The sequence below is a fragment of the Saccostrea cucullata genome, unplaced genomic scaffold, assembly GCF_032062105.1.
Source record: "Saccostrea cucullata isolate Sc308-1 unplaced genomic scaffold, CSIRO_AGI_Scuc_v1 ctg2516, whole genome shotgun sequence".
NCBI lineage: Eukaryota > Metazoa > Mollusca > Bivalvia > Ostreida > Ostreidae > Saccostrea > Saccostrea cuccullata.
The window spans coordinates 15,528-27,479 of NW_026935766.1; the positions used below are offsets into that span (position 1 = coordinate 15,528).

Sequence of the window (11,952 nt, forward strand, 5' to 3'; positions counted from 1 at the left end):
AATTTGCGTCATGCAATGTAAATTTCTCTTGATTTTATTGTATCAAACAAAATGTTCTTTATTCAAGATGAAAAATTATCAACTATTTAACTTTATTGAAGTTTATTCAGATCCATGTTTCTTGTGATAGAGATCTATCAAATTGTTACCTTTACAAGTAACATACAACATTTTTATATACTGTTAACATTAGATTTTTTGTGCCTTTGACAGAAAACTGCTGTTGCTATATCAAGAACATCGCTAACTTTATGACCTGCGTATTTATAAGTACACAACAAAAATTTTGCTAGAAATCAAACCTAGCCCGATTGTTGAAAATAGATTACTGCCAAGTATAGGTCATACACAATATTAAACATTTACAGAATGTCCATTCATATTCATTTGTGCATGTTTCAATTTAATATGCACATAGTCTTCTTCAATAAATATCAAAGAACACCTTTTAATTTTTCAGGTATGCTCATAATATGGGTAATGAAAATAAATTGTTGTCAATTTCTAAATAAGGATTTATTTTGAATGGAAAGAAATTTTTTTGTTCAACTACAAACTACCTATAACAATAAACATTGAAAAAAAACAATAGTACATGGCATAATTATACCCCAGCTCTGAAGCACAGGGTTTATACTGTTTTTCTTTCTACACTTGTGTGTCTTTCTGTCAGTAACAAATTTTTGGCCAATTTTTCTCAGCAATCACTCATCATGCTCAATTGCTCATCACAGATGCTTTAAGTTTTAGCACACTCTTTCTTTAGACATGCCGTATGTTGGAATTCGTTTTAGACGAATCTGATGTCAACTCCCTGATTATCTCTGCATCTGTCTGTACCACAAATAGTAAATTTTTGTCACAGTTTTCTCCACAACTACTCATCACAGTTGGAATTGGTTTTAGACGAATCTGATGTCAACTTCCTGTGTATCTGTGCATCTGTTTGTACCACAAATAATAAATTTTTGTCATGTAATATGGTTGGATTCATTTTTGTACGAATCCATTGTCAATTAACTTTGTTTATTCCTGTCTGTCCATATTCACATCAGATTGAGGGTATTACTAGTGAGCACTGGCTCACAGAAATCAAACAAACAAACAAACAAACAAACAACCAAACAAACAATAATATAGTTACATACAAAGAACATCATACAACTGCGTTACTGCTCAGATCTGAGAAAATCTGCAACAGAATCAATGATTTTTCTAGATTTTGTCACACGCACACTGTTATCTGTTATCTCTGTCAGCACATCCTGTACTCCCTCCCTACCATTTCTGCGATAAGCCAGTTGTAAGTGTGATAAGGAGAGTCCACTGCTGGCAATCTTATTTCCCATTCCATTCGAAATCACCTTTTGATCCAATGAAGGCTTTAGTGTGCTCATTAGACTTTTTGTTGTGTTCTTGTAATGGAATATGGCAAAGGCAGAGTTTGAAGTGAAAGATGCAGCAAGTTTGACTTCAGGGGAAGGTCCTGTATGGTCCAACTATCTCTTCAAGGCTAAGACATCCTGTAATGAGTCATGCGCACTGCATTTGTCTCGTAGAATTTCTTCGAAGAGGTGTAACTGTGAGTATGATGAAAGGTTTGGATGCGAAATTTTGAAAAGAGGTAAGGTATCAATGAAACCAATGACTGCAGATGAGAATGCCTCCAAAATGTTTAATTTACTCAAAATGTTGAACAGCACAGGAAGGTCAAACACTTTGGAGTTGTGTCCAACTAGAACAGCATCTGACTCCGATTTCTTTATGAAGTCGATAAACTGGATCAGTGCATCCTTAATGCTGACTGTCTCAACTTCCTCATCACTGTGGTACATTTTATTGTTGACTACTTTTATTCCAGTAATTTCTGTAGCTTTTGAGGACATTTGTTTTTCTGGAATGATGTATTTGTTGAAAACCTCATCATTTCTAACTGCAGACAACTGCACAATATGAGAATCCCTTGCTAAAAAAACCAAATAATTTAATTTTGATTGTAACGCATCATTTGATTGGATAAAAAATTAATCTAAATTGTATAATCTGGTTTGCTTACATCACAATGACTTACATCAAATTGTATCAATCCGCTTGACGTTACGTTTAAAATATGAACTATTTGAAGGCATTATAAAGAGAAAATCTGTCTTGTTTTATATTCTTGATGATTGAAAATTAAATCATAAGGAGTGAATTAAATGGCAACCCAAATTATACTGCTACAACCTGGGTTGGAGCAGTATACCCTTTTTTATAAACCGCTTTGAGGTTTAGAAAGCGTAAACTGCCCCAACCCAGGTAATATAGTATAATTTGGATTGCTATTTAATTCAGTCCTTAAGTAAATTCAAGTTTTTAAAATTAAAAGCATTAGAAAAAAATACATACAAAAATTGATATATTGTAAATGTATTATATTTAGCATGTATGATATTTGGAAGAAATTGACTTTTGAATAAGGAAGCGTAGATTTGATTTAGTGCATTTCTTCATTTTCTGCTTTATGTGTATATGTGCAAGACATTTAGCGTTGTAATTGATTTAGCAGTTGCAGCGTTTCGCCAAATCCGCTATTAGAATACACAGCCAAATGTAATCCGTTTACAGTATGCATGATTTAAAAAATTTTGAAACATTATAATAATAGTAACCCTCTTCCCCAAGACTTAACTCCTTCAAAGATGCTTGAATTCTTTCAGAATATGCAATTTCTTTTTAATCAGTGTCCTCAGAAGGAAGGGTAAAGTTTTGAAAGATATAAAACATGCTCAACTACTTGTACCAATACTGGAATTATGCAAGAGTCTCCATTTCTATTTGTTTTCTATGATAACTCTAGTATTATTATTTCAAAATGCATACAAAAAATACCGGAAGAGGTCCATAACCATCAGCATTGACTTAACATTTAAATCTAGGTTCTTACCGAGTCCAGTAGTTTCCAAATCAAAATAGATTTCTTCAGCATTTAACAGCTGACTTGAAGGCAGATGATCATACTTTGGAATTGTTTTTGGAGCTGGAATTTCAAGGATGTCAGAGGCCTGCTGGAGATCACATCCTGTTAAATAACTGATGCCTTCCCTTGTTTCTTTTGTAGAAATACTTTGAATTCTGTAAAGAAGATGTATTCTGTAAAACAAATGATTCTAAACTGAGGTCTTACTAAAGGCCTAGCAAAATAAACAATCACCTAATGTACAGCTAATGAATTTGGAGTTGTAAATAAATGAAAATTCTGAGCACATCGGCAAGGAAAGAGCACAAAGTAGACCAGAATAGAAAAGTTATGGTACATGTAATTTACTGAAGGGGGGGGGGGCTTAAATTTTATCACTACTTAAGAATGCCTACATATCAATACAGCATATAACTTTTTTAACATTTTGTTTGTATATATTACTTAGTAATAATTTGAATTTGATTCCCCACCGTTTCCCTCCCTACCACATAGGATCAGGATTTAAACAAATTTAAATCTTCAATTTTCATTTCCATAAGTCTTAACATAGCTTTTCTATTTTTTTTGGGGGGGGGGGGATTTTTCCCTTTATTTTCCTATGTAAAACTTTGATCCACCATGCATGATTTGAAAAAAAAATTAATTCTACTTTACCTGAGGATGCTTCCATATTAATATCACCAATCATAGCTTTGCTATTCTTGAGAATTTTTTTAAAAATATATTGTACTGTAAAATGCAATTGTGGCCCCGCCCTATCCCTGGGAGTCATGATTTAAACAATCTAGAATCTACACTACCTGAGGATGACTTCATATCAATATCACTTATCATGGCTTTGCAGTCCTTGAGAAGAAGATTTTTAAAGATTTCAAATTCTCTTTATATTCCTGTGTAAAACTTTGATTGGCTATGTGGTCCCACTCTATCCCCCAGGGTCAAGATTTGAACAAACTTGAATCTACACTACCTGAAGATGATTCCATATGAGTTTCATCTTACCTGGCCCAGTGGATACTAACTTTGTAGCAAGTTTGGTTGAAATTGGTCTAGTTGTTCTTGAGAGGAAGATGAAAATGTGAAAAGTTAATGACAACAGATACATTTTTATCAGTAAAGCTCACTTGAGCTTTCCGCTAAGGTGAGCTAAAAAACTGGGTATGTAGGTAGGTAAAATTTTTATTTTAAGATTGCAGCAAAGCAATATGCCCTCCCTTCTTTGAAAAAAAATATTTATCAAACCATGCTATTTATACAAGCATACCGTAAATCTTTGGTGATTCAGAAAACAAATCTTAGTAACATGCAAGATATTAATTCCCACTTAAATTCATACTTATCATCATTCACTTGTTCTTGGTTTATTTTCATTTTTTAGGTTGTCAAAAGGTTTTTTACACCTGACAAATGACAATCAAAGTATACTAGTACGTACTTCCTGGCTTTCAATGCTCTCCTTCTCCTTTTTAATTTCTGTGTCACTGAAATGGCCTTCTGTCGCTTTCTTTGTAAATCCCTCAGAATGCACTGTCGTCGAGTATAGTAGCCAGGAGAGAGGCCCAATTTCTTGTTAACCTTTAGTAAGGATAAAAGAATCTATTATGTACAACTACAATGTACATACATATACAATACAATTTGCTTTTGATTAAAATTTGCAGAATTTTCAAATGTAAGAGATAACTTGAGTGGTTCAACTCAGATATGACACAATAAGCATGAAAAAATAAAAAATTACAAACCTTTACAAGATATTTGTGTCCAACATTTTTCTGGGCTACACATGCAGCAACTCTATATCTGAGGCTTGAAGAAGAGCTGTAATGATGGGTCTTTGGGGCTTTTGCAGACACCATTCTGTGAAAACTCTCATTCGACTGTGTGCTTCCTAAGCATGAAAGACGATCAGAATGACTTGCATATGAACTGAAGACTTCTTTCAGATCATCCTGAAGGAACCTATCTTTCAGGGGTTTTCCATGTGGAAGTGACTTGTACTTCAGGTTAGGGTTGTTAATGAAGTTGCACCACCTTGAGGAGCAGTGTTGGTGATCTCCAAATATGTGTTATGGAATTGATGAAAGGTCTTCTTTGATTTGAGAAGCATTTCCTTTTCCCTGTGCTATGGAGTAACTGAAGCATTTCTGAATGTACTTTATCACAGACAAAGTTAGAGTTGAATGTTTTTTCTTCAAGGTAAACAAAGAGTTTGTAAACAGTTTCTTTAGATGATTTTTATCAGACAACTTCTTAATATCAGCATTGACATTAGCTTTCAGTCTTGCAATAGTGGTAGAGTCCTCATCTCCAATGATTCCATCAATGGTTATTCCTTTACTTTTCTGTAGATCTTGGACCATCTCAATAACCATATCTGCATCCATGGCCTTTGAACTACCCTCCCAATTCTTTGAGCACTCATGGGCTGCTGGATTCTTGTTGGTTGATTCAGCTACACTGCATACTCTGCAATTCTTAGACCTCAGAGAGTATGACAATACTTTGTCGGAGAGAGGACCAACCATGGAACAATGACCTGAAAAATTACAAATTAGAAAAACTGTATAACTTATAGATGTATTCGTTGTTTTTATTAAAGCATTTTTCATGCATTTCTTAACTTAATAAAATGTATGTCTTAATACTTTGGCAAGGAAAATCAAACTCGATCACTGATGTTACATGTATGCATTTGGTAATAACCTTTAACCCCTTTAGTCAGCAATGAACCTGTGCGTCCAGTGCACTATAGCATAATTAGGTCAAATATTTATTTTTCATGAGGGGTGCTGTATAGATAATGGAAATCGTTCAACTTTAAAAAAGTAAACAGTTGCTTTAAAACATGTTTGCAGGATGCAATAGGGACCAAATTCCTACTTCTTTGAGGTTAAGTGTTCTAAGTATTGACAATGCTTTGGTAAATAATGTTTCTAATAAGTGTCGTTAAAAATTGGTTGCGTGCCATAGAGCGATTAGCGAATACGCAAACTGTGTAAAATCACCTAATATTTTAATATTTTGATTTGACTCATTATGAGTCTTAATGATTTTTCTCCTATATATATTCCCGTGTAAACATCATATCCTTTTTTGGCTCCATTATCCCACCTTGGGTCCATATTTCGAACAAAACTGAATATGCTTTACCTGCATGAGCAACATAACTATTCATGGCTGTTCTTTAGAAGAATATTTTACAATTTATATGGACAGTTGAACTTTGAGATATGTGTCTTTCTAAATTTATTGCATCTGTTTGCATACATATTTAATGGAATCAAGTCCTAAGCAAAACTTAATGCATAGTTTATGTTGGGCACAAGTGGAAAGTAATCACTCTAATCATCAATATATTTTTTTTATTTTCCTAAAATTTGTCTACTGTAGAAGCATAAATTTTCGTGGGCATAATTTTTTTTTTGTTTTGACATCAAAAATAATCTCGTCGTTGTTTTAAAACTAATCCTAGGTCTAAAAAAAATATGTTTGTTTCCTGTAACCCGACCGACCCATTCAAATTACCCCCGGGTGAATTTTTTTATTGACAAATGGCAAAACTTCGTTTGATCAATCAGCTGATTCCATTTATTAAAAAAAAGAAAATTAATTGTAGCTTAACTTGAGACATAAAATATGTCAACTTAGTTTACATCTAAGTTTGATTAGTTATAAAGAGTTATCATTATTATAAGACCGCGGAACATTAACTGGCAAAATTGGGAATATACAGCTTTTGTTTTGATTGTAACAGATAGAAATGACGTAAGCTGTATATTTCCAATTTTGCCAGTTAATGTTCCGCGGTCTTAACAACAATTTCCCCCTACAACTTTCTGAAGATCGTTTTCTGCCGCTAAGTAGCCATTTTGGATGCCATGTTGGGTGTCCACTGTAGATATGACACCTGGTATATTGAATCCAGGGATGTTTGACAATTCATAAGAAAAAAAAGAATCCAGATCTACCGACCCTTAATTTTTTTTTTTAATGTTACAGGAAACAAACATATTTTTTTTAAAGCCCTATTCAATAAATAGTCATATAAAATTTCGTGTGGGATTTAATTTTGTTGAATTTTCCCCCCGAATATTTGTGCTTTTACAGTATTTTTACCTGATAAACTATCATATGTCTTTCCGCTACCCCGTTTTTGCCATCCAGCATCTACAGCAACAACTAGTCCATTTTCGTTCATCTCTCTGAAAAATAGATAAATAACAGACATCAGTTATTAACTGTGAACCTGTCTTCTTCAGAACACCCCCTAATGTGCATAACATTCTGCATATTTATCAATACAAATTATACTGTACATGATTAAACCTTATATTTATCAGTATATCAGATTCTATTAACTTGATCACTATCAATTATTATTAGGTATTCCCTATGATTTTCATTTGGGGATCTAAACTAAAACACAAGGCTCTTAAGGCTTGGGCCACAATACTCTAGGAAGTCACTGTCTCTGTCCAATCTAATTAAAATTTTTTAATTTTTCCTTTTTTAATTCATTCTAGGAATGAATTTAATAGCTACCCAAGTTATACTGTATATCCTGGGTTGTGCCAGTTTTGGCTTTCTATACAGCAAGGCTTTCATTTCAAAGCAGGTTACACTATTATAACTTGGATAACTATGAAGTTAACTCCTTATAATTTAATTCTCCATCAATAAGTAAAGAAAATAACTTAACTTAATAAGACAATTTTTCATTCAAGAATGCATGCAATTAGTACATACATGTATCTTATATGTAAAATTAAATGGGTTGTTATGTTTGTGACATACATGTTAGTAATTGTGACTTAACCAACACAGGTTATACCATATGACCACTACACATGTATGCTGGACACCCATTGATCTGATCAGAAAAGCTCCATTGCTCCTTTGGCTCATTTGAGCTAAATAGTGAGATTTAAACTGAATTTATATTGTTTACACACTCATTCATCATTTCCAGTTCCTTCTGCAAAGCATCAGACATAGACTCTGCAGCAATATCTTCAACAGCTCTACCTATCTCTTTCTGTCTTTTGTCCAGCATGGCATGGCTTACAGGTGGTATATTCAGCTCAGAAAGGAGACTGTTGACTTGCGTTGCACCAATACCAACATGTACAATTGCTGTAAATACAAATTCATAAATGTAAAAAAGAAATCAATCTAATCACTTTAAACAAGAAGCTTGTGAAATACAACACTCACCTTAGTCTCATTTATTTTCTCTCTTTATTACCAGAAATTAAAAATAGAACCCATACTTTTAACAAACTAAACCCCTAGGGGTAATGGCAACAAAACTGGAATTGATCTACAAAGAAGCTCTTGGATTCTAGAAGTTTTGTAGGGTAAAAATGAGGTCTACCGATTAGACATCAGAAACATTTCCTTGACAAAGCTATGTTTTATGCTAACTTTGACAATTTCAGGAGGGGTTCGTGCCGGGTGTGCCCCCCATTAAGTCTGCCACTGATTATATCAATTTATAGATACATATACCTATTTACTGGCTATGAGGACAAAAGCAAGTTTATTGTCCCCCACGACAGCAACAATTTCTCAAGGTGCGTCCAAGTTGCTGTTGAGGGGGACAACAAACTTGCTTACCAGTATATTGGAATAGACAGGTAAAACTCAATCAGGCTCTTGTGACTTGACAATAATAAATATACATGTAACTGATGTAGGGGATGTGTAGGTTAAACTTCTTACCTGCTGATAGCTTTGTATTTACATCCCACACTCTTCCATGTTTTTTCCCTGTTTTTGCATGGTTAATATGATTACACTTTGTATTGCTGCAACAGACCTGAAATGTTTATGTAAAATCAATGAATTCCTAATTACAGGTCACTGTTCTAAATTCATTCACCATTAATGAAATCAAATGCTTGGGAAAAAAAATTTAAATATGCATTACTTCAAATTATTTCAAAGAAAAAAAATGTAACATCTTTCAAAACTAAAAATATGGATATATGGAATACTGCCTGTTTTATATGGAGTAAAATTCAAGGAAAAACCTTTCAAGGTTGTTTTTATACAAACTGTGCAAAATTGGTGAGTTCATACCTTTAACAAAGAAGCTGAACCATATGTCAACACAGAAATAGTGTGTGAAAGTTGTAATGGTAAGCCACATTTACAACATCCCCGCAAGCCCTCAGCTAACACTCCAAGTTTTACTACTCTCCTCCCCTCCTTCCAATCCTCAGATGTAGTTACTTCTTCCCCATCAACCACCTCCTCTCTTTCCAGTATATTCAAATTTGGCAATTCTATGAATAATGAATAAAAATTATCACCATTACACATTCTTTATTATCTACTGTAACACATCCTGACTAGTTGACTGTTTAGATACACTATGACTTACTAAATTCCAAGAACCAGTTTTCAAAATAATTCATTGTGCCGATATACAACATATTTTTCCATATACCGATATTTCTCAAGATATTCTGAAATCAATCTAAAATATGATCTACTAAATTCTTTTACTCGACATTTGCTTGGAACCTGGTCATTCACATGTAAACAGACGGTGTATGAGGTGCAGCGAAGAGTTGCATAGCATTTGCAAGATCTTTCAACATTTTAAAGTTGATTTCTTACTCCAGATTGTAAGGTTAAGTAGTCTGTATTAATAATAATAAGTTAAAATCTGGATCAACAACTACACCACCATTTTGATTATGAATGTAAAAGAAGCTATATGGTTGAACAATTTTTTCCCGTAATGCATTATCATGTCAGATTATATACCTTTCTATTTTCAAAACAATTAGGCCTAGACCGCTAACATTTTGTTTGTGACTTAGTAAGATCATATGATCCAATTAAAGAAAAATCATGTAAATCTAAAATTCAAATGAGCAAATATTCATTGAACATAGAACAGACTTTGGAGAAAATTTGTCCTGTCGTTCCCGCTAAACAATTAGTGTTGGGCCCATTTGCAAGCTGATGTCAATTACGGTAAAAAAATTTAGGTCAATTTCGGAATTGATTTCATAATATCTTAATAAGTATAAAGAATTACGGAATGAAATTTGAAGGAATGAACATTTGTTTATATCACAGGCACCAAACTCGCTTGAATTTTTGACCCCCTAGTATATAATATTTATTATATACTAGGGGGTCAAAAATTCAAGCGAGTTTGGTGCCTGTGGTTTATATATGGATAGATATGGATAAACAGTAAATTTGTAAAGCATTCAATTTAAAAGAATTTTATTGGGGAAAGAAGGTACCCTATGAAAAGAGTTCCATACCTTTATTTTTTTTTTAAAACCTCAATTTTTTTTCAAGTGATCTAAAGGCCTGTGGGTCAAATGAGTATATCTTTCATCACGTGCAGTGTATTAAAATAAAATACAGTAATTATCTTTGATTAGTATTGTCATGTAAGGTAAGACATCAGCAAATGTAATTTTTTTTTGTAACAGCTAGGCTTAGTATATATATATATATATTATTGAAATCCACATATGACATCATGTATAGTTAAATTTATTATCATCAAATATGATTCAAATTTCCATGTTGCACTTTGATTACAATAGGCCACGTGGTTTTCAATAAAATACCCCCCCCCCCCCAAAAAAAAAAATTATATTTTTAAAACTTTGTTGTCAATCAGATGAAAACTTGTTTTTATCATTGAAATATATCGTTGAAAATTCAATTATATACTTGATAAAAACAAGTTTTCAATGTCTTAGTTATGTCATGTTGTTTTTCAATGAAATATTGAGAAAAATTCAATATCTTCTCTTTTGGTGCACATCTTTAACTATTATAATTTTTTTTAACATGTTTAAATAGCTACACGAAGTCATAGTTCAAAAAGTCTTTAGATTGGACCTGGTATATAAAATGAACATCAACAAATTCATGTACCTTCCTTTAATATTTCTAATAGACCTATGTGTAATCATGGTAATTTAGATGCAGATATGAAAACGAGTCTTTTAGATTACGTATTTTATATGTACAAACCGTGATCGTGATCAACGCTGACAGGGGTTGCACTGGCGGAGTAATTGTGGTCTGTAAGGATAGCTCCCCTAATCCATCGAGTCAATTGCCCTGCAGATACTTTATCATATCTCTCCTTCTGTTTTTTCGAGACGAACCCATGGCGTCTGTACTTTGGTTTCACCATCTCAACCAAAGTTACCGCGCAGACCTTGACTTCTCGTCTGCTTTTTGTTTACATTATCGTAATCCGGTTCACATCCGCGAAATGTAAAATGCTTAGTATATGTTTGTTTTCTGGCATAAAAAATCGTTATTATGTTACTTTCTATGGATGATGATAATAATTATTTGTAGAAACTATTAATTCTCTGTCGTATTGAATTCTTAATTATAACGACATTCAGACCAATTTCCGGCAGTTCGAGTTGCGCGGTGAATTCAATTTCGTCAGAAGCGAAATACCTGAAGCAAAACACGGTTATGGAAGTAAGTGTATGTCACTGAATGACACATCGTTCCTGAAAAATAATAATAAAGTAGCATTTCTTTAAAAGCAATTCCCTGTAATGACTTGAAATTTTATATAGGAGCTGTTGTGACCAAATAATAGAAAAAAGAGCCTTGAAACATATACCAAGAACAAAATATGATATTTCAATTAGGTTGGAAATGGTTGCAAAGGTTTTTATACCACATAGATCCTTCAAAGTAACACTTTGTATATTTAAATTTGATCCTATCTTTTAAAAAAAGCCAATTCCCCATAACTAATTATCAATTTTTAAAGATGTTGGTGTTCTTCTTGTCAATAAAAACTAAATCATTCGGACTTGTTTTTTCATGAGAAATATTTTGATATACAATTAATGCATATAGAACCATTTATTTTAACAAAAACGTCATTGTCCACGAACTTTTAGAACAACCCTCGTGCTTATCAAACAGTTATAATTATTTTTCTGTTTCAATATTTTGCAGTAACGGCTGTGCTCTAT

The 11,952-nt window shown here is 33.0% G+C and overlaps 1 protein-coding gene across 1 annotated transcript; it reads right to left on the reverse strand.

The window, feature by feature from the left end:
- Positions 1 to 1,169: 1,169 nt before the first annotated feature.
- On the reverse strand, positions 1,170 to 9,381 carry LOC134243696 (uncharacterized). The gene is made up of 11 exons (XM_062725925.1): positions 9,348 to 9,381; positions 9,044 to 9,249; positions 8,684 to 8,780; positions 7,915 to 8,095; positions 7,079 to 7,164; positions 5,117 to 5,498; positions 4,705 to 4,993; positions 4,398 to 4,537; positions 2,927 to 3,114; positions 1,685 to 1,966; positions 1,170 to 1,486 (listed from the first exon to the last, which is right to left on the reverse strand). The coding sequence occupies exons 1-11, from the start codon at positions 9,379 to 9,381 to the stop codon at positions 1,170 to 1,172; spliced, it is 2,202 nt and encodes a 733-aa protein (XP_062581909.1).
- Between the last annotated feature and the right edge of the window lie 2,571 nt (positions 9,382 to 11,952).

Coding starts and splice junctions, on each gene's coding strand:
- LOC134243696 (XM_062725925.1), bottom strand. CDS start 9,381: ATGAATTATTTTGAAAACTGGTTCTTGGAATTTA. Junction 9,250..9,347: donor AAACTGGTTCTTGGAATTTA/GTAAGTCATAGT, acceptor CATTATTCATAG/AATTGCCAAATTTGAATATA. Junction 7,165..7,914: donor GAACTGGAAATGATGAATGA/GTGTGTAAACAA, acceptor TCTATTTTTCAG/AGAGATGAACGAAAATGGAC.